The 22,585-nt window shown below is 46.3% G+C and overlaps 1 protein-coding gene and 1 pseudogene across 3 annotated transcripts in view; one reads left to right on the top strand and one right to left on the bottom strand.

Annotated features, from left to right (window-relative positions):
• Positions 1-22,585, bottom strand: part of LOC307222136 (F-box only protein 44-like) — a 75,010-nt pseudogene that overhangs the window by 39,491 nt on the left and 12,934 nt on the right. The window lies entirely within an intron of this gene.
• Positions 1,179-19,608, top strand: LOC307222154 (F-box only protein 2-like). 2 transcript variants are annotated; one of them, XM_079987291.1, is made up of 7 exons: positions 1,179-1,253; positions 4,418-4,740; positions 9,518-9,771; positions 12,200-12,326; positions 15,189-15,284; positions 16,560-16,695; positions 18,671-19,606. In XM_079987291.1, exons 3-7 carry the CDS (start codon positions 9,519-9,521, stop codon positions 18,803-18,805), a joined length of 747 nt encoding a protein of 248 aa, XP_079843417.1. In that variant the 5' UTR covers positions 1,179-1,253; positions 4,418-4,740; position 9,518; the 3' UTR covers positions 18,806-19,606. The 2 variants fall into 2 exon arrangements, with proteins under 2 accessions (XP_079843417.1, XP_079843418.1); XM_079987292.1 differs by lacking the exon at positions 1,179-1,253 and having other exon boundaries at positions 4,162-4,740; positions 9,501-9,771; positions 18,671-19,608.

Genomic DNA, 22,585 nt, shown 5'->3' with positions numbered 1-22,585 from the left:
CTGCAGGAACCAGGCTACTGGGACTGCTTAAAGGTAAAGGGACCCCCTGACCATTAGGTCCAGTCGCAGATGACTCTGGGGTTGCGGCGCTCATCTCGCTTTATCGGCTGAGGGAGCCAGCGTACAGCTTCTGGGTCATGTGGCCAGCATGACTAAGCCGCTTCTGGCAAACCAGAACAGCGCACAGAAACGCCGTTTACCTTCCCGCTGCAGTGGTACCTATTTATCTACTTGCACTTTGACGTGCTTTCGAACTGCTAGGTTGGCAGGAGCAATGGGAGCTCACCCTGTCGTGGGGATTCAAACTGCCAACCTTCTAATCAGCAAGTCCTAGGCTCTCTGGTTTAGACCACAGCGCCACCCACGTCCCTCTATTGGGACTCCTTAGCCAACGCAAATAATAAAGAGAGAAGTCTTTGCCAACGTCTTCCATCCTGTTCACACTGGAAAGCAGGACTGAAAAGGGTCTTATTGTCTGTGGAAGGTGGGGGCAATAGAAAAGCTCAACTTGCTGTCCCTTCAGCACTTAACAGCCCCTGCTGAAAACACAGGGTTGTATCCAATGCTGCCTGCAGGGACTTTAGCAGCTGCTTTCTGTCTCCTCTGAGCCTGAGTCCACATCACAATGCAGCCAGTCATTCACTAGGTGGGTGTTGCCAGGGGATGGCTGAGGTTTATATAAATCAGACCCCTTTCCCTGTTTCCCCAGTCTGTTCCTGAGGCCTCAGTAAAGCCATTAAGCCTTGGGTCTTGCTTGAACCCAAATTGACTTCACTCTGAATCTTGTGGCTGTGTCTAAATGCAGGCAAGTTGGAGGGGATATTCCCAGTCTAGCATAGGGGACTATCAAGTACAAAATCCTGTGGAAGAAATCCTGTGCAGCTGGTATGGGTCAGCTTTTCACAACTGGTGGTTTATGACATGTATATCTTGCCTTTCTCTCAAGGTAGGGTCCATATTTCTCCTCCCTGTCTTCTCCTCACAAGAATCTGGTGAGGCCAGTTAGGCTGAAAGTGAGTGACTAGCCCGAGGTCACCCAGGGAGTCTCCTGGCTGAGTGGGGCTTTTCACCCTGCTTTCCCAGGTCCAAGTGTACTATGACACACTGTCCATTCCATGTCACCAAGGGCTGTTGCTCAGCAACAAAGTGTGTGGCCGTTTGAATGGAGGTTCTGCCATAGAGCCTTGCAGAGGTTTGCTGTAGTGACCCTTGCTTACTTGAGTTATAACATGGCATCTGAAAAACTCCTGGCAGTAAGTGAATTGCTGTAAACAAAAACTGCTCCCTTTCCCTTATGGGGTACACAAGAGCCCTTATAGAGTCCTTTGTAGGTTCTCCATTGGTAGGTGCAAAGCAGCCAGTCATGCCTTAGGTGGGTGTCGCCAGGGGCTGGCTAAAGAGTTTAGAAATCAGATCCTTTCCCCCTTTCTGTTCCTGGGGCCACAATAAAACCATTAAGCTGAATCACTGCCTTCGGTCTTGCTAGAACCTGCATATACATGTTTACAAAGCTATTGTACTACCAACCTTACTGTATGCTTGTGAAACATGGACCACTTACAAACACCATCTCCAACTTCTTGAAAGATTACATCAACGGTGTCTCTGAAAAATCTTACATATCAGTTGGGAAGACAGGCAAACTAATGCTAGTATACTGGATGAAGCAAAGATTACCAGTCTTAAAGCAATTATTCTTCAACATCAACTTTGTTGGAATGGTCATGTTGTGCGGATGCCTGATTATCATCTTCCAAAGCAACTGCTCTATTCCAAACTTAAAAATGGAAAGCGTAATACTGGTGGTCAACAAAAGAGGTTTAAAGGCAAATCTTAAAAAATGTAGTATAAACACCAACAACTGGGAAACACTGGCCTGCGAGTGCTCCAGTTGGAGAACAGCCTTTACCAAAGGTGTCATGGACTTTGAAGATGCTTGAACTCAGAACGCAAGGGAGAAACGTGCTAAGAGGATCAACTTCCACCCGGGAACCAATGTCCCCACTGTGGAAGGTCATGTAGGTCCAGAATTGGCCTCCACAGTCACTTACAGACTCATTGTTAAAACCGTGTTTATGGAAGACAAATCCTACTCAGCTATGAGTGATCGCCAACAGTGGCGTAGTGTGGGTTATCAGCACCCGGGGCAAGGCAAGTAATTTGCGCCCCCTAACCCGTGGATTTGCGCCCCCTAACCCGTGGATTTCCCTAGATGTTGCGCCCGGTGCTGCCGGCCCCCCCTGCACCCCCCACGCTACGCCACTGATCGCCAAAGAAGAAGAAGAATACTTCAGGTACCACCAGGTATGGCAAAGAGCTATCAAAGGTCAAAGAAAGTGTTGACCTTTGGGCAAGTTTTGAGAAGAGAAGAATGAATACTGTTTCCATTTAATGCGAACCTATGTTATCTGCGCTTCCCAGATCAACACACAAACAGAAATTTGCTTTTAGGTGCTTTCTTGTCCCCATTTTGCAAAAAGGTTCTCCGACCCACGCCCCTCCCAGTGTAAATATTAGCATCTTTAGAAATCTGCTTTCAAAAATGTGACATCCCTGCCTGGGAGCCTGATCCATTCCTCACATTCTGACATTCCTGTTTCTTTTCTCTCTATTCTCATGCATGGGGAATTGATTTCAACGAACATGAAATCTCAGAAATCAGCCCGGAAGGAGGGGAGGATCTTCCTCCAAGGCAATGTTGTGCTCATCCCCCTCCCCATTATCAATCACTTTTAGAAGCCCCCCCCCCCCCCAGTCCATTTCTATGGTGGTGGTGCTTGGGTTCTTTGAAGGACAGAAGCAATAGAAGCTGCTGGGGACTTCCAGGGAATTGAGGGACCACAACTGGGGGTTTGAGAAGGCAGCCATTTCCTTTCTGACACAAGCAGCCCTGTTTCAGTTCTACTATTCAATGGGCCATGAATACTGTAAATAAGCAGTATGTTATGAAATTCTTAAAATAATAAAAACAATTAGGCGAGTGGGAGATGTCCAAGGGGTTGAAGCTGCTCTCAACAGCAAGGTCGTTGGTCAGAAGGCACATGGCCTCCAAGAGCTGCTCCGCAGGGAGGAACACATGCCAAAGACCTGAATCAAGTCAGGAAGGTAAGAGGTGCCAACAGGGCAGGACTTGGGAGGAGAAAGCCCAGGTCCCCATCAACAGCATGATTTGTTGGCTCACACATTTAAAGGAAGAGGGAGGCTCCTGTGAGACCATTAAGTACAGAGTGCAGGCTGGTTTCATTGACATGGTTAGCATAAGGTTACCAGACGTCCCCGTTTCCTGGGGACACTCCCCAGATTTACAAATCATCCCCCTGACAAAATCCATCTATTTAGCAGGAAGTTGAAAGGTGTCCCCGGATTCATTGAAAAAAAATCTGGTAACCTTAGGTTAGCAGGGGGAGAGTACTTTCTGTTCAGAGTCTGACAGATGGTTGTCCTTGAAAACAGCCTCTGCCCAGTATACCTGAAGCAGTGCCTCCACCCCCATTGTTCTGCCCAGACACTGAGGTCCAGCTCCAAGGGCCTTCTGGTGGTTCCCTCCCTGCGAGAAGTGAAGCTACAGAGAACCAGGCAGAGGGCCTTCTCGGTAGTGGCGCCCGTCCTGTGGAACGTCCTCCCATCAGATGTCAAGGAAATAAACAACTACCTGACTTTTAGAAGGCATCTGAAAGCAGCCCTGTTTAGGGAAGTTTTTAATGTTTGATGTTTTATCTTGTTTTTAATATTCTGTTGGGAGCCGCCCAGAGTGGCTGGGGAAACCCAGCCAGATGGGCTGGGTATAAACAATAAATATGATGATGAACATTTAATTTATACTTGAGACCTTAGAATTCTTATAACACCGCCCTCTTCTGAGGGAGTCGGTTCAGCTCTGACCTTCAGAGAGTTCTTCCTAAGGTTGAGTCAAAATCTCCTTTCTTGTACAGTGGTACCTCGGGTTAAGAACTTAATTCGTTCTGGAGCTCCGTTCTTAACCTGAAACTGTTCTTAACCTGAAGCACCACTTTAGCTAATGGGGCCACCCGCTGCCGCCTTGCCACCACCGCATGATTTCTGTTCTCATCCTAAAGCAAAGTTCTTAACCCAAGGTACTATTTCTGAGTTAGCGGACTCTGTAACCTGAAGCGTCTGTAACCTGAAGCGTCTGTGACCCGAGGTACCACTGTAGTTTGAATCCGTTGGTTTGGGCCCCACCCAAACGAGCTTGCTCTATCTTCCGCGGGACCGCCCTTGGAAGTGTCAATGCAAAGGTTTTCCTCGCAGGGCACGTTTTCCTGGTTTGGAAACGTAAACTGCAAACATTCTCCTAGAGAAGGCGAACCTCGGTCTTGCAGGGCACATTTTCCTGGATTGATGCTTGCATTGGTTCGTCTGCATGCGCTCTCTCTCTCTCTCTCTCCCACAGCCACAGGGAACAAGAGCCAAGATCTGAAGTTACTTGCCTGCGACAGACAAGATTAGACCAGTCCCGCTCCAGAGGCGGAGTCTGACGCCCCAGAAAAAATCTCTCCTCCTCCTCCTCCTCCTCCTCCTCCTCTTCTCTAACCTTGCTGACGAGGCTGGGACATCAGAGACTTGCTGTGTCACGGAAAGGAAAGGGACCACTGCGATGCTGCGCTAGGAGACGGAAAGCACCAACTCCTCTCTTTCCCACCCCCCTCCTGCAAAATCCACCTTTTCGCCCGCCTGCAGACTCCTTACCTCCCCAACCTTGAAAGTCCGGACGTCTTGAAGGTACGTGAGCCCTTGCAAAAATGCCCTTCCTCTCCCAACTTTACCCCATTAAAAAATTAGAATGTGCAAGTTCGTTTCTAGAAACATAAATAAATCATTGATAGAAGAGTCGACGGAGCCCGGATCAAATGATACTGGTTTATGAATGAATGTATTGAGTTGACGTTGCTTTTGATGGATCATTTGTTCGGGATCATCTGCTCCAAAAAGGCAGACGTTTCCCAAGGTTTGGGGGCAGAGATCTTTCATCTTTTCATCAAGGTAATAATAATAATAATAATAATAATAATAATAATAATAATAATAATAAATACCCCACCTTTTTGCCCAGTGGCACTCAAGGCAGCTTACAGATACAAACAAGAATGACTAAACACATAGATAAAACAACTAACATTAAAGGCATGGGTAGGCATACTAAGGCCCGGGGGCTGGATCTGGCCCAATCGGCTTCTAAATTTGGCCCACGGACAGTCCAGGAATCAGTGTGTTTTTACATGAGTAGAATGTGCCTTTTTATTTAAAATGCATCTCTGGGTTATTTGTGGGGCATAGGAATTCGTTCATCCCCCCCCCCCAAAAAAATATATAGTCCGGCCCCCCACAAGGTCTGAGGGACAGTGGACCGGCCCCCTGCTGAAAAAGTTTGCTGACCCTTGATTAACAGAATTAAAACTTGAATGTGGGTTGAATGTGGGGAACCAACTCAAAGGGACAGCGGTGGAGGTGATAGCAGTAACTACCAGAGTCATTGGAGAAGCACAGCCGGCCAACCTTGCAAGGCAGGTGTGCAAAGAAGGGGGTTGTAAGAGGCTGGACGGAGGCCCCCCCCACTTTGCTTCGTGACTGAGGGAGGGGGAAAGGTGTGTCTCAGAGACAATTTCTTAGGACCTTAAGAAGCTGCCTTATGCTGAGTCAGACCGTGGGTTCCTCTATCTCAATATTGTCTACACTGACTGGCAGAAGCACTCCAGGGTTTCTGGCAGAAGTCTCTCCCCAGCTGCACCTGGAGATGTGTCTGGGGACTTAACATGGGACCTTCTGCATGCCCAGATTCTTGAGAGATCGCTGCAGGATCTGATCAGATCGTTGGCAGCCAAGATCTGGCTTCCTCTCATCGATTTTAATAAAACTAGGTTGGGGGCTTGTAAGCTCAAAGGGGCTTACGTCCCTAGGAAATGCATTTTGGATCACAACATGCAAGCTTATCTCCAACCCTATATAGCAGGGGTCAGCAAACTTTTTCAGCAGGGGGCCGGTCCACTGTCCCTCAGACCTTGTGGGGGGCCGGACTATTTTTTTTTTTTGGGGGGGGGGGGAGAATGAATTCCTATGCCCCACAAATAACCCAGAGATGCATTTTCAATAAAAGGACACATTCTACTCAAGTAAAAACACACTGATTCCCGGACCGTCAGCAGGCCGGATTTAGAAGGTGATTGGGCTGGATCCGGCCCCTGGGCCTTAGTTTGCCTACCCATGCTATATAGATTTGGTGGTGCTAACCGTCATCTGTCTGGTTCCCTTCAACAGAGGCTGATTTTTAAATCCTTGAGATTGCGAATTGCTCATCCAGGGGGCTGGGTGTTAATTAAACACCCGCTTGCTAATTTGGTTGTTTTTGAAAATATTTGGCTTCTGTTATGTTGGAACGAGTAAGCTGATAGGCAGAGGGAGGTTCTTTCTATTTGAGCAGTGGCTTATAAAATTGCTAAGTTTCTCTTGCATACCCCAAAGTCTGTTTGTCTGTTTACTTTGTTGCATTCCCCATGGAGTCCAATAACATATCCTTACAGTTGCAGTCTAATTATTGATTTATTTTAAAGGATCTCGCCCCTTTGCTCTTCATTTTTAAAATAGTTCCCAACAACTTCTTATAGATCTGTTAAAAAGCTCCTGATGAGCTGCTTGCTTATCAGGTTTTTTTTAAAAAATAAAAAGACTGCCCTCGCTTTTATGACCGAAAAATAAATATCATCAAAGGAAAAAGGGAGGGGGAGGGAGGAGGAAGTGAACAAACGCAGGCATTGACTCTTAGTTACCATATTTTTCGCTCCATAAGACACACTTTCTTCCTCTTAAAATCTAAGGGGAAATGTCTGTGCGTCTTATGGAGTGAATGTGTGGTCCCTGGGCCGGGGGGGGGGGGGGACACCTGGGCTTCCCTCGCCAGCTCCACAAGTGCAGGGAGCAGCGGAAAGGCTGTGCGCAGCCTTCCTGCTGCTCCCCGGGGCTGGCAGTGAGGGAAGCTCGGCTTTCCCCACCGTCAGCCCAGCGAAGCCAGAGGAGGAACAGAAGGGTATCCTTTGCTTTGCTTGAAGGGGTACTGCGCAGTTCTCCTTCTCTGCGCAGTGAAGGGGGAGCCTTCATCTTGCTGCCCTGAAGAGGCTTGGTGCTGTTACCCCAGAAGCCAGAACAGCCACACAGTATCCCAGAAGCTAGATTCCTCTTGCTGTTCTGGCTTCTGGGATTCAAAATTTTCTTTTTCTTGTTTTCCTCCCCCCAAAACTAGGTGCGTCTTATCGTCTGGTGCGTCCTATAGAGCGAAAAATACGTTACATATTAGTGATAGCCAAACTTCTCCCTTCAAAGAAGCTATATGGGCTTATTTCTTATTCTTTTTTAAATCCTTAAATGTCCCTGTTAAGTAAATTGGCTGAATAACTGGCCCCAAGGTCTCTCAAGGAGCTTGATGGCTGAATTGGCAGGGCTAGGGGGGTTTGAACCCAGGCGTTCCTAGTCTGAGGCTAGCCACTCTGAACTAGCATAAACAAAGCACCACTGTCAAGGTGTTGGCTGTGTCAGATTGATTTAAATTTGGTGGTATTTTTAAATATATATTTTTTCTGTATTTTTAATTAAATTTTCTGTTTTACATTTTAGAATATTCACTTAAGCAACCTTAAAATATCAATGACTGCTCTTCTTCTCTTTCCATGGTTCATTTTGCATAACTTATATCCCTGCATATTTTACATAAACTAAACCATTCAGGACAGTCCTACCTTGGAAGCTGAATGGAATCTGTTCCGGAACTCCGTTTGACTTACAAAACGTTCAGAAACCAAAGCATGGCTTCTGATTGGCTGCAGGAAGCTCCTGCAGCCAATCAGAAGCCGCGGAAGCCTTGTCGGACGTTCAGTTTCCAAAGAATGTTCACAAACCCAAACACTCACTTCTGGGTTTGCGGCATTTGGGAGCCAAAACGTCCGAGTACCAAGGCGTTTGGGATCCAAGGTACGACTGTATTCCATTATTACATCCATCAAAACTTATTTACACTGTTGAATTTTTCTTTTTTTTAAAAAAAAGTTTTAAATGCTTTATTTTTCATTTTCCATATATATACAGCACATAATTTTCTTCATTTCAATCAGTCCAATAAGAATGTCTATGTTCACAAAAAAATGCATACAAATTCAGTTATGCGTTTTCTACACAAACCTATGACTTCCCATAATCTCCATTTTTCTTTTATAATAAACATCTTACTTTAATTTATCTTTATTATTTTGTAAAAATTCTATTTTCTGTTTCGATATTTTCTTTTATATGCATTATTTACAGAAATCATTCAAAGGCAACTGTCATGCTTAGATTACAACTACTTTTCAAATAAATCTTGAAATTAAGATAAATTCAACACGGTTGAATCTATCTTAATGCTGCCAACGTTTTCAGCTGTACACAATTCCCTCCCCCCATATATCCAATAAACCTTTCCCAAACTTCTTTAAACGTATGTTCTTCTTGTTCTCTTATTCTATATGTTAGGTTTGCAAGCTGCGCATATTCCCCTGTGTGTGTGTGTGTGTGTACTTTTAAGTACTTTTAAATATATTTTTTTAAGTTAGGCATGTTCATTAACATAATGGCTCTGTTCCAAGTAAGACTAACATTGGAAAACAGCCCGTTGAAATGAATGAGTCTAAGTCAGGCATGCCTTGAAAGGACCTACTCTGAGTAGGGCGACAACCCTAGTACATTTTAGCATAAGGTTACCAGATTTTTTTCAATGAATCCAGGGACACTTTAAATAAATAAATAAATAAATAAATAAATAAATAAATAAATACTACACGTTCGGGATGTTGATACTGCAGTGATGGCGGTGGCAGAGGGGCGGCCACCGCCTTGACCTCAACAGCCACGTTTCCCCTTCCTCCAAGGCTTCTATCTCCTTTCTCCATGAGCCTGGGCAGCCCCTGAGTTGTTGGTTCTTCAGTGGTGGTGGTGGGGAAGCGGTGCGCAGTGGGTCAGGCATGGAAGGTGGAGAAGGAGGGCCCAGAGCAGCAGCGGCGGTGAGGTGGGGATCCCTCAGCTGGGAAGCGCGGCTTCACGCTGCCTTTCGGAGCAACCCTATCTTAACTCCTACTTGTGTGCAAGCAGGAGGGGGCGGGGATCCCTCAGCTGGGAAGGGAGGCTTCCCCTTGCCTAACTGAGAGACCCCTGCCCCCTCCTGCTTGCACGCAAGCTCTGATAGGCAGCATGAAGCCTCCCTTTACAGCTTAGTTGCTGGGGTCAGGGAAGGTGGAGGCAGCCCGGAAGCTGCATCTTAGAGCCCCTGGACCACCATCATATGGGGACTTCTGAGCAGCTCCTGAAGCCAGCCAGAGCCAACTGCTCCAGGCTTCTGAGTCTGCCACTGCTGCATTTCCCGGGGACATTAGATGAAATCCGGGGACATTCCAGGGATGGTATTTGTCCGGGGACTTATTCGCAAATCCGGGAAACAGGGACGTCTGGTAACCTTATTTTAGCAAGCTCTCTCCTCCAGGATGGAGACCCTCCCAGAGCCTCTTCTGGTCCGGATCTTCGCATCCCTCCCTGCGGTCGAACTGGTCTTAGTGTGTCGCCTCGTCTGCTCCCAGTGGAAAAACCTGATTGACGGAGCTGCCCTTTGGTTGTTGAAATGCCAGCAGGAGGGTTTTGCCGGGGAAGATGCAGAAGAGGAAAGCGCCGACAGCTGGCAGACCCTCTACTTCCTGAATAAGAGGAAGCGGAATTTAATCAAGAACCCGGACGGCGAAGGCAAGTGGCTAGAGAACATCCTGGAAAAATAATAGGAGTTGGCAGTAGGGTGGCCATCTCCGCCCCACCCCCCTCTGTGTTTGGCTTTTGGCACCTCACACCAGGGTGCTTGCGATCTGGCAGGTGAAACTTTTTGCCCGTCCTGTGCTTTTAGGCTGGAAAAGCCTGCGCCTGTTGAATTTCTGTCTGACCCGTTCAAGGCATGCCGGAGCTGGTAAATCTACAGGATGAGAATAAAAATAATACATTGTGAGTGTGTGTGGCTAATTTGTGGCCCTCCGGATAATACTGTATTTTTCGCTCTATAAGACGCACCTGACCATAAGACGCGCCTAGTTTTTAGAGGAGAAAAACAAGAAAAGCCAGCAAGAGCAACAGGCATGCTTGCTTGGCGTGGCTCTTTAAAGATAGTGTGGCTCTTGCTGGCTTTTCTTGGAGGTGGGAGAAGGGACTGATGGGCTGCCCTCCGTCCCTTCTCCTCCCTCCCTAAAAAGCTAGAGTAATCCCTTACAGAGCCCCTTCTGTCTCTCATCCTGCTTCGCTGGGAAGCCAGTGACCCAGAAACTCTGAGCAGCTCTCCCTCTTGCTGCGCTGGCTTCAGTGATAGCTGCGCAGCCTGCATTTGCTCCATAAGACACACACACACACACACATTTCCCCATACGTTTTAGGAGGAAAAGGTGCGTCTTATGGAGCGAAAAATACGGTACTTTTTTTTTTTTAAACTATTTTTGTTTGATTTTACAAATATAAATTTATAACAATCCAAATGCATATCCATATACAGTGGTACCTCGGTTAAAGAACAGCCCTGTTTACGAACTATTTTGGTATACGAACTCCACAAAACCGGAAGTAGTGTTCTGGTTAGTGAACCTTAACTCAGTCTACGAACGGAATCCTAATGGTGGAGGGGTACCGGCAGCGGGAGGCCTCATTAAGGAAAGCGCACCTTAGTTTAAGAATGGTTTTGGTTTAAGAATGGACTTCTGGAATGGATTAAGTTCGTAAACCGAGGTACCGCTCTATAGAGATTACTCTGGATCTTGAGACCTCTTCACCCCATCCCCTCCATGGGTCCTAACGTCGACATTTACAACTGCATATTATTCCATAATCTATATTTTTAATCCATATTATCCATAGTATTTGTTACATTGCAAGTGAAATTAAAATCCTGTGAATGTTTTCATCTGCTTGCAGTGGTCTCTTAAATACATTTCCCCCCATTTATTTTTTTAAAAAATTGTCCTCTTGGTTTCTGAGCTTTGCAGTTAGCTTTGCCATTTCGGCACAGTCCATCAGCTTAGCTTGCCATTCTGGCCCTCCAGATATTACTGAAGTACGACTCCCATCAGGCATTGGTGACATCAAGGCTAGATTACTACAATGTGCTCTTTGTGGGGCTTGCCTTGCATTTAGTCGTGCAGTTAGTGCAGTGGCAGGGCTACTGGCAAGCCTTGTCAGCATGAAACCTCCTCCCATCAGAGCTGTGCCCTGGTTGCCAATTTGTTACCAGGCCAAGTTCAAGAAGTTGCTACTGATATAGAAAGCTCTCAACAGCCAGCTTGGGATCAGTTTACTTGCAAGATCACCTTACCAAATATACCGGTGTGCCTGTTTCCATCTGTAGAAATGGCACTCTTCCAAGTGCCACAGAATAGCCATTCTGCACTGGTAAGCAATCGATCCTATAGTGTGGCAGCATCTACCCTTCGGAACCCCCTGCCTCTTGAAATCAGGCAAGTACGTTTGCTGTACTCTTTTTTTCTTTAGCCAAGCCCGTTCAGACATGTAGAAGTTGCGTGTGTGTTTTATCGCTTAGCTCCCACTGACTTTTATCACCTTTGGATTATTATTTTTAAAGCAGCTTTAAAATTTTAAAAATGATAATTTTAATGCTTTATTTTGTATTCTTGTAAACCACCAGAAATCAAGCGCTATATCAATTTTGTTAAAATAGATAAACAAAATCAGCCCCTGGCAGCATGTTCAATGGTCAGGGATGATGGGAGTTGTAGTCCAACAATATCTGATTAGGCACATTTGCGTACAAAAATGGGTGTGTTAGGCAAAAACTCACACTAACATGCCATTGAGCTTTCATAAGGACTAATTTTATTTTCCTTTTTTGCAAAGTGATGTGTAGCTTTGGAGAAATGAACGATAAGACTGTGAAAATGAGAAACTGAGGAAACATCAAATTGATAGATTTTCCTCCAGGAAGAACAGTATTCTGTGCACATGCATGTGTGTGTGTGTATATGTGTATTTAAGGAACTGCAGAAAGAGGGAGAAGGAAGTCAAGTTTTGAAATGTCAAAATGATTGTAAAATTAATGAAATTTATAAAATTCCTGAAATGTATGAACCTGAAAGGTATAAATATATATTTTTAATGTTGCTGTTGTCATTCTGCCATCCCACAGAGGGTCTTGAACACTGGCAGGATGTGGAAAATGGAGGTGATGGCTGGGCAATCGAGGACCTGCCTGGAAATTTTGGGCAAGAATTCCCCAGCGAGGATGTCCATAAATACTTTGTCTCATCTTTTGAGTAAGTCAAAAGCCCTCTAAGGTGGCCTGGTTTGAGCCAAGATGCCTCTGTGGAACATCTGAAATTTGGAGTTCTTTTTATACCTCTGAATGGGAGCAACAATGGAGAGGGTTAATGTCAGTCACCCCCTGCTTATGGGCTGCTTGGTGGCCTCTGGGGTCAGGATGTACGACCCTAGGGACCTCTGCGGCTCTTCTTGGGTTTTCTTATCCATCTGCAGTATGCCACTTTTAACAGGGACATGGGTGGCGCTGTGGTCTAAACCACCGAGCCTCTTGGGCTTGCCGATTGGAAGGTTGGCGGTTTGAATCCCCGTGACTGAGTGAGCTCCCATTGTTCTGTCCCAGCTCCTGCCAACCTAGCAGTTCGAAAGCACACCAGTGCAAGTAGATAAATAGGTACTGCTGCGGCGGGAAGGTCAATGGTGTTTCCGTGCACTCTGGTTTCCATCATGGTGTCCCGTTGCTCCAGAAGCAGTTTAGTCGTGCCGTCCACAGGACCCGGAAAGCTGTCTGTGGACAAACGCCGGCTCCCTCGGCATGAAACCAGATGAGCATGGCAACCCCATAGTCGCCTTTGACTGGACTACTTCCTCCTCCTCCTCCTCCTCCTCCTCCTCCTCCTCCTCCTCTTCTTCTTCTTCTTCTTCTTCTTCTTCTTCTTCTTCTTCTTCTTCTTCTTCTTCTTCATTTATTTATACCCTGCCCATCTAGCTGGGTTTCCCCAGCCACTCTAGGCAGCTCCCAACAGAATTAAAAGCACAATAGAACATCAAACATTAAAAACTTCCCTAAACAGGGCTGCCTTCAGATGTCTTCTAAAAGTCAGATAGTTATTTATTTCCTTGACATCTGATGGGAGGGCGTTCCACAGGGCGGGGGCCACTACTGAGAAGGTCCTCTGCCTGGTTCCCTGTAACCTCACTTTTTGCAGTGAGGTAACTGCCAGAAGGCCCTCGGAGCTGGATCTCAGTATCCGGGCTGAACGATGGGAGTGGAGATGCTCCTTCAGGTATATAGGGCTGACTTAACCATCCAGGGGTCCTTTACCTTTTACCTTTACCTTACAGTTCCCTGGATTGTTTGGGGTTGGAGGAAGTAATGTGCATGCAACCAAAGTGTTGTAGCCCGAAGTGCTGCAACTCAGGTTTCCAGTCACTCCATTCAATCCCTCTGAACCCCCCCCCCCCTTTCTGGCTTCTGAGCATGCTCAGTTCTCATTGGGCGGTTTTCGGCACGTCCCTTTGGATACTCCTCCAATGAAATACCTTTTTGTGGTTCTGTAGCATCATTCTTGTGGATGGGCGGTGTTGTTTGGGCCTCACGTGAACCGGCACTCATGACCTGTGGGTGACACAGCAGCACAGATCCTCCAGTGGGGGCTGTGTGATGACAACCTTACGTTTTTATGTATATATAGAGAGAGTTAAAAGACTGACAAACTGCTTAATCAAAGAGACTCCTCTAAATGACCTACATAAAATAAAATCTGTGGGTGGTACCATTCTTGGCTAAAATAGAAATGGTGCCGGTAACCTGAGCATCAGAAATAAAGGGAAGGATAAACTTCTCCCCATATTATGGGCTGTATTCAAGCCCATATTCACCATTTGATTGAGTGCAGATAGCAAATAGTTTGAGGCAGTTTCATACCCTCCAAATGTCCCTATTTGCCAGGGACAGTCCTGGATTTACAGAAGCCATCCCAGTTTCTGATTTGATCCCAGAATGTCATGCTTTTCCTTAGGATGTCCCTATTTTCATCGGAGAAATGTTGGAGGGTAGGGAGTTATCCGACCCCTAAGCAATCTGAAGGTTTCCCTACATAGGGAAGTTTTTTAGTGTTTAATGTTTTATTATGTTTTTATATAAGTTGGAAGCTGCCCAGAGTGGCTGGGGCAACCCAGTCAGATGGGCGGGGTATTGATAGTAAAATTATTATTATAGGTAAATTAAAGGTAAAGGGACCCCAGACCATTAGGTCCAGTCGTGACCGACTCTGGGGTTGTGGCGCTCATCTTGCTTTATTGGCCGAGGGAGCCGGCGTACAGCTTCCAGGTCATGTGGCCAGCATGACTAAGCAGCTTCTGGCAAACCACAGCAGCACACGGAAACGCCGTTTACCTTCCCACCGGAGCGGTACCTATTTATCTACTTGCACTTTGATGTGCTTTCGAACTGCTAGGTTGGCAGGAGCTGGGACCGAGCAACGGGAGCTCACACTGTCATGGGGATTCGAACCACCAACCTTCTGATCGGCAAGTCCTAGGCTCTGTGGTTTAACCCACAGCGCCACCCGTGTCCCTATTATAGAATAGGATGTCCCTATTTCCATCAGAGAAAAGTGGGAGGTTATGCAGTTGCTGTCAAATGAGGAAGAGGTATTGCACCAAGAATGCTACTAGCAGCGAGTGGCCTGAGAGGGAGGATGTTTTATTATGATTTTATATATGTTGAAAGCTGCCCAGAGTGGCATCCCAGCCAGTTGGGTGGGGTGTAAATAGTAAAATTCTTATTACAGTGGTACCTCGGGTTACAGACTTTTCAAGTTACATACACTTCAGGTTACAGACTCCGCTAACCAGAAATAGTACCTCGGGTTAAGAACTTTGCTTCAGGATGAGAAAAGAAATCGTGCTCCAGCGGCGCAGCGGCAGCAGGAGACCCCCATTAGCTAAAGTGGTACCTCAGGTTAAGAACAGTTTCAGGTTAAGAACGGACCTCCAGAATGAATTAAGTTCTTAACCAGAGGTACCACTGTATTATTATTGAATAGGACGTCCCCATTTTAATCAGAGACATGTTGGTGAGTATGCAGTATTATACATTCTTCTTGCGTGTTAACCTTTTTTAAATGTTACAGGTGGTGCTGTAAGTCACAAGTCATTGATCTCCGCGCCGAAGGATACTGGGAGGAGCTTATGGACACCACCCAGCCTAAAATTGTGGTGAAAGACTGGTAAGAGTGGGGTGGGGTGGAGAGACTGTGGAACCTGTAGAATTGTAGAATTGAATTCAATGTAGAATTGAACCCTGCCTCCACCACTGCCTGTCGGCTGATGCTTTGCCTGTGGGAATGTTGTAGATACTAAAAGAGGATCTCGAGACTCCCCCCCCCCATCCCCTCCATGGGTCCTAATGTCAACATTTACAACTGCATATTATTCCATAATCTATATTTTTTTATCAATCCATATTATCCATAGTATTTGTCACATTACAAGTGAAATTAAAATCCTGCTAATGTTTTCATAGGGGGACGCAGGTGGCGCTGTGGGTTAAAGCCTCAGCGCCTAGGGCTTGCCGATCGAAAGGTCGGCGGTTCGAATCCCTGCGGCGGGGTGCGCTCCCGCTGCTCGGTCCCAGCGCCTGCCAACCTAGCAGTTCGAAAGCACCTCCGGGTGCAAGTAGATAAATAGGGACCGCTTACCAGCGGGAAGGTAAACGGCGTTTCCGTGTGCGGCTCTGGCTCTGGCTCTGGCTCTGGCCAGAGCAGCGATGTCACGCTGGCCACGTGACCCAGAAGTGTCTCCGGACAGCGCTGGCCCCTGGCCTCTTAAGTGAGATGGGCGCACAACCCCAGAGTCTGTCAAGACTGGCCCGTACGGGCAGGGGTACCTTTACCTTTTAATGTTTTCATCTGCTTGCAGTGGTCTCTTAAATAAATTATAATTTCCCTCCATTCCTATATAAAGTTTTTTCTGGGTTTTCCAGTCAGCTTTGCCAACTTAGCGTATTCCATCAGCTTAGTTTGCCATTTTTCTCTGGTAGGGACTTTGTCTTCTTTCCAACTCTGGGCTAATAACATCTGGGCGACTGTTGTTCCATACATAAAGAGTATTTTCTGCTCCTTGGGTATGTTGGTACCTGTAATTCCTAATAAAAACACTTCTGATTTCTTAACAAAAGTTATTTTAAGCCTTTCCCCCCCCATTTCAATATATATCATCTCCCAGAAAGCTTTTATTACCTTACAAATCCACCACATATGATAAAAGGTACCTTCTTTTTCTTTACATTTCCAGCAGATCTTTATACTTGTCTTATACATTTTTGCTAACTTAGAAGGAGTCAAATGCCACCGCTGAGATTAAAATCTATATTACGTCCTATATCTATTACCCAGTGCGTCATAGACAGCCTCAAGCTGTGTTTGGCTCTTCCGCTGCCAGCTTCACATGACTGGCTCATGCTCAAGTTATATAGTCGCATGTGTTGTGGTCTCATCCTGCAGGTATGCGGCCCGGTGTGACGCTGGCTGCCTCTACAACTTGAAAGTGCAGCTCCTGTCTTCGACAGAGGAGGTGCTGGCCGAGTTTGTGAGTGACACCATTGCCGTCCCGCAAGGCAACGAGGGTGAATGGACGGAGGTGGGTGCTGATGGAGGGACCTGCCCATGTGTATCTCCTGTCGCAAGCATTCCCAGTTCGCTTTGCCTTTTTCCAGCATCGGCTTAGCTTGTGGACATTAGTAACTGATCCCGTATATAATAATAATAAATGTAATTGATACCCTGCACTCCCCGGCCAAAGACAGGCTCAGGGCAGCTAACACCAATAAAATTACAATAGAAACATAATAGGGAAAAAAAGCAATTTAAAATACAGGTTAAAACGCAATTTAAAATGCAGCCTCATTTTAAAAGTAGCCCATATATTTTGTACATCTGTAAATCATAGCTGTCAACCGTCCCTTATTTGGCGGGAAACTCCCTTATCCCAGCGCCGTTTCCCGCTGCTGTCCCAGACTGATGATGTCCCTTAAATTTCCCGGGTTTCAAAGGAAGCAGCTCCTCTCCCTCCCTCCCTGCCGGCCAGGGAGGAGGGAGGCTCCAACTGTGTTGCTTGGCTGCATTGCTCACCCAGTAAGGAGTCTAAGAACAACTGGGGGGTGGAGCTTGCATGCCTTGTGCCGATCAAATCGGCCGCATTGCCTGGGGACTTGCCTTTGCTCAGTGCTTCCCAGCAGAGAGGTGACGGTGGTTTCCCTTGCTGCATCCCCTTTGCTGCGTTGCTGCGCTATGGGAACCACCGCTTGAGGCTTTGTTTGCATGCTGGTTGACTAAAATCCCTTATTTTGGCTGCTGGTTCCTTATTTTCAAATCTAAGTTGACAGCTATGCTGTAAATCGCAGGCCTGGAGCCTGAAAGTGGCCCTTCAGGCATCTCTGCCAGGCCACCAGGATAGGGCATGACCCCTCTCCAAGCCGCATCTCTCACCTGGAGCACACCTGGAGTGCTTTTGCCTGGTTGTGATGATGCCTCTTGCTTCCTTGAACTACATCTCCCATCAGCCTCAGCAAGTGTGGTCAGTGGCCAAGGGTGATGGGAGTTGTAGTCCGGCAACATCCGGAGGCCCAAAGCTTCCCCACACCTGATGCAGGTCCTGCCTTGAGCAGGGAGGCAAATCATGCAACCTCCTTGGTACCCCATCCCCAAATACTCTGATTCTAGGCTTCCACTGTTAGCCAATATTGCTGAATGGATTTTTAGCTGCTTCAGTTGGTTGGATCGGGGCTTCCCAAGCATGGGTTTCTAGCTCTTTTTGGACTACACTCCCATCATCCCTAGCTAGTGGCCAAACCAGCTGGAGATCTAAGTTTGGGAAACCCTCATGTAGATCGGGAGTGAGGAACTTTGGGCCCTCCACATGTAGCGGGACTCCAACTCCCATCAACCCCTGCAAGCGTGGCCAATGGCCAGGCATGAAGGGAGTTGTAGTCCAGCAACATTTCGGAGAGCAAAAGGTTCTCCACACCTGCGTGGGCCAGATGTCCTCTTAGGTGCCTTCCAATTCTTTTTTAAAAAATAATATTTTATTGATTTTCCATTTTCAAAACAAATATCCAATATCAATACTAAACATTAATTTTTCACCCCCACCCCCGTTGACTGCCCTCAGCTTCCATTTCTGGTTTATTACATCAAATGATACGTTCTGCTGTTTATATTCAATACTTTATTATCACAGTGTTATATTCCTTGTTTTATGTAAAAAAAAAAATGTAAATGTTTATTTAAATCCTGCCAACGAGTCCATGTTTTTTTGGGTGTTTCTGCAAATATATTGTAAAAGGCTCCCATTCTTTTCCCAAGCCCCTGTTGCCCTTTTCTCGCAGTTTGTCCGCTAAGTTTGCTAACTCTGCGTAGCTCATCAATTTTTCTTGCCATTGTTCTTTAGATGGTACTTCTCCAGTTTTGCAGTTTTGTGCTATTAGAATTCTTGCTGCTGTTGCAGCATACATAAATAATGTCTGTTTTCTTTCGGCAGCAGGTGCCTTCCAATTCTATGTGTCAAATATTTCCCTCTAACCCTCTTGCCCTTTTCTCTTCCTCCTGCACCCAAGATCGCCCACACCTTTGCCGACTACGGTCCTGGGGTCTGCTTCGTTCGCTTCGAACACGGCGGTCAGGACACGGTCTACTGGAAGGGCTGGTACGGAGCACGGGTGACGCACAGCAGTGTGACTGTGGAGCCGTAGTGGTGGAATCGGAGAGCCCTGGAGCCGCTTAGGAGCCTGCGCATCATTCCATCCCTCAGTGAGGCCAGAGTGAACTTTGCATGGTTGTCCTCAGGGCTGGGTGAAACCTGGCACTAAATGCCCAACAGGACTTTTGGGCTTGCTGCGATCTATTTCTCTGGAATTTCCCTAAGCGAGAGAGAAAATAGAGTGCTTTCTTACGTTAAAAGTGTTTCCCCTGGGTCTTCCAGCAATGTAGAATAATATGATGCTGGCTTGTGTGTTAAAAAAATATACGATAGCAGTAACCACTTCACCGAGGATGTAAAACGTTTTAAAATACTGAGAGTTAATTAGACATCACCCCAGAACTGGCCCTACTAAACATATTCCAAGACAACAATGCCCATTTTCACCACAAAGCACTCACAACCCACCTACTTTCAACAGCCAGAAATACCATAACCAGACACTGGAGAGACCTGTCAGGAGTAAGCATGGACCAATGGTACCAAATAGTATGGGAAACAGCCCTACTAGAAAAATTAACCAATAAACTGAAACTGACATGGGGACAAACAGAAGAAGATGCCTTTACCCCGGTATGGCTCCCCTTTATCACATACACAGCCCAACAAGACAATGACAATAGCCCACCAACAGCATACAAATCAATATGGCTAACCTGATCCAAAACACCCACCCACCCCACTCACACAGAAAACAAAGATCACCACAGCCAATCACAAACAAACAACCACACCCTAGGCCAACCCCAACCTCTCTCACCACCAAAGAAACACAAATGAACAGCAGAGAACATCGCCACCCCACTCACCCCCCATCTCCCCCCCTTCCCCCCAATGTCTCAACAAATGAAACTGATTTGTAAAAATGTTACACGGAAAAAATACGAGAGACATTACACATACTTCTGTAAAACAAGAAAAGTTTTAATTAAAAAAAAATACAAAAAATAATAATACTGAGAGTTAGGAACAGATCTGCCTTATACAGATGGTATTAGGGAAGGATGAAGCCGTTGAAGTCTGGTCCATTCTCAAAAGAGATAGGATCGGGTCCGCCTGTCATATTTCCAGGCAGATTTTTTAAAAGGAGAAAACATTAAAAAACAAAACTCCAGCCTTGTAAACTTGCCTTTATTTGAGGACAAGGCTATTAGTGGCTGCTGTCAGAGGCAGTGTGACAGTTTCTGTTCTGCTCAGGTCCTTTTTGTGGGCTCTTGGTTGGCCATGATGAGAACAAGATGCTCCGCTAGATACCTTCAGGGTAGCTAACATGATGCTCTCTGGATATTTTTGGATTGCAGCTCCCAACAGCTAGAACAACCAAGGTTCAGGGATGATAGGAGGTGGAGTCTTTCAACAGCTGGAGAGCTGCAGGTTCAACAGCCCTCCATTAAAAGAAGGCAGAGCTGTGATGGAGGGATCTGTGGGCAGTAAAGGCAAGTGATAATCTAGTTCAGGATTTCCCAAACTTGGACCTCTGGCTGTTTTTGGACTACAACTCCCATCATCCCTGGCGAGAAGGACCTGGACAAATGTGATTCCGCTGAAAACCACTTGTATTTGTTTTGTTTTGCTTTGAGCAGTAGTTCCCACTGAGAGCCAGTGTGGTGTAGTGGTTAAGAGCGATAGGCTCGTAATCTGGGGAACCGGGTTCGCGTCTTCGCTCCTCCACATGCAGCTGCTGGGTGACCTTGGGCTAGCCGCACTTCTTTGAAGTCTCTCAGCCCCACTCACCCCACAGAGTGTTTGTTGCAGGGGAAGAAGGGAAAGGAGAATGTTAGCCGCTTTGAGACTCCTTCAGGTGGTGATAAAGCGGGATATCAAATCCAAACTACTACTACTACTCTCCTCCTCCTCCTCCTCCTCCTCCTCCTCTTCTTCTTCTTCTTCTTCCCAACCTTTTTTTGCCATGCCCCACCTAAGCATCTTTAAAATCCTGACCTGCCCCTCTGGTGACATATAATTCTTATTATTCAAAAAGTGAACTCCTATTCACATGGAGGAAGCCTAAAAAGCCATTAACTGATTAACTGTTAATAACTCATTCTTGAATAGCCCCCCTTAAAAACCAAATTGCCCCCCCCCCGTGGGTTGGGAACCACGGGTTTAGAGTGTTCGTATCCAGCTCTTCAGCCAAAACGGCTCCCAGAGGTGGTTTGCATACAATCAACTAGAACAGGACAGTTCCTACCTGCGGGCTTATGATAAGAGAGACACGACATGAAAGGAAAAAGGACAGGGAGGGAAGAGGGGAAGAAAAATGAAGCCGAGACACCAGTTCTTAAATGGTTGTACTTATAAGGACCAGCTGGCACAGATGGAGCTGGTCCTTTAGCAAAGCTGATAGGGTGGGCTCCGCTTTCCATCTCCCCCACCAAGGCAGCCTGATGGACTGGTTGCTTCCAGGTGGCCGCCGAGGGAAATGACGATGGTCAGGGTTGGCGTATCACAGCTGAGCTGATGGAGCGAACCCTGCTTCCCATCATTTAAAAGTATTGCTGAGTTTTAGCTGGCCTGCAGCGTCTCTCCCATGTTTCAGTGCAAGGACTGGGGGGTGAGGTGGAATCTGATAGTAAATTTTATTAGTTTTCTATTACAACAATCCAATAATAGCCTCATTATAACAATGCCAAATTATAATACGATTCCTATTACAAATTATTCAAATACCAAATTATATAATTTAGGTGCCCCCCCTCCGTGTCCTAGAATTGATGGTTTGATAATTTACTTTGTTTCTGCATTCCAAAATCTTGTTGATTTCAATCACGTTCCTGTCATAATAGTAATCCCTTATACAACAGCTGCAATATTTATAACTTCTATTCGTGTTGACACGAGACTTTAAGTGAAGATCTCTTTCTGTGTCATTGTTTTTCCTGTGGGTGACATTTATTCTGTCCATGATGTTTCTCCCTACTCTTATCTGTCAATCCTCTCCCGGCTTTTGCTGCAAACCGAAATGCCTTGAGCGGAGCTGATATCCCAATGTTGTTCCAAAAGTTTCTCCCTCACTCAGTCCTGTGCTCCTTGTTTTTGCAACTTTAACAATAGCTGCAAAAGTCCCTCTACCCCAGTCAGTAGCCTGTTTTTCGCTGCCACCCCCACACCTCAGAAGAAGAATGATATTTTATCCTGCCAGTACAGGATGGGGGGAATCTGATGCTGTTTGAATGTTGTTGGACTCCCCCAGCAATCGAGGCCAGTTTGGTGTTGGTGGTGATGGGAACTGTAGTCCTGCGGAACTGGGAAAGCCCCGGGTTTGCCTTTCCTCTTTCAATGCCTTGTGATGCCAAAGTTCAGAGTCTCACGAGCTGCCTTCTCTTCCTCTTAACAAAGCGCCTTGGCTCTGCTTCCGGAAACATGCCCGAAAGTGTATGTGTGAGCTTCTATGCACTTGCCCTGCCCTGCAGCCGCCCTGCTGAAGGTTGGCAAAAATAAATAAATAGGCACTGTGTTTTATATTCCTCACTCAGCTGGTATGATGGGGCCACCCCACTCCAGAGGTTTTTCTCCTGCCTTAGGTTTTGGCTCCCCGGGGCTCATCACAAAATTGTGTATATCAATAAACGTTGAATTGAAAGCAATAGCGTCTCCATGTGGTGAGTTTCTCTTTTTTATAATAATTTTTATTTGATTTTACAATATAGTCATACTCGGGATGAATATGCTTCAGCTTAAATATTTTCAGGTTGCGCTCCGTGGCGACCCGGAAGTAATGGAGTGCATTACTTCCGGGTTTTGTCGCTTGCACAGACACTCAAAATGACAA

Source organism: Podarcis cretensis (genome assembly GCF_951804945.1).
Source record: "Podarcis cretensis genome assembly, chromosome: 8".
NCBI classification, from domain to species: domain Eukaryota; kingdom Metazoa; phylum Chordata; class Lepidosauria; order Squamata; family Lacertidae; genus Podarcis; species Podarcis cretensis.
This window is presented reverse-complemented; position numbering and strand designations above follow the sequence as displayed.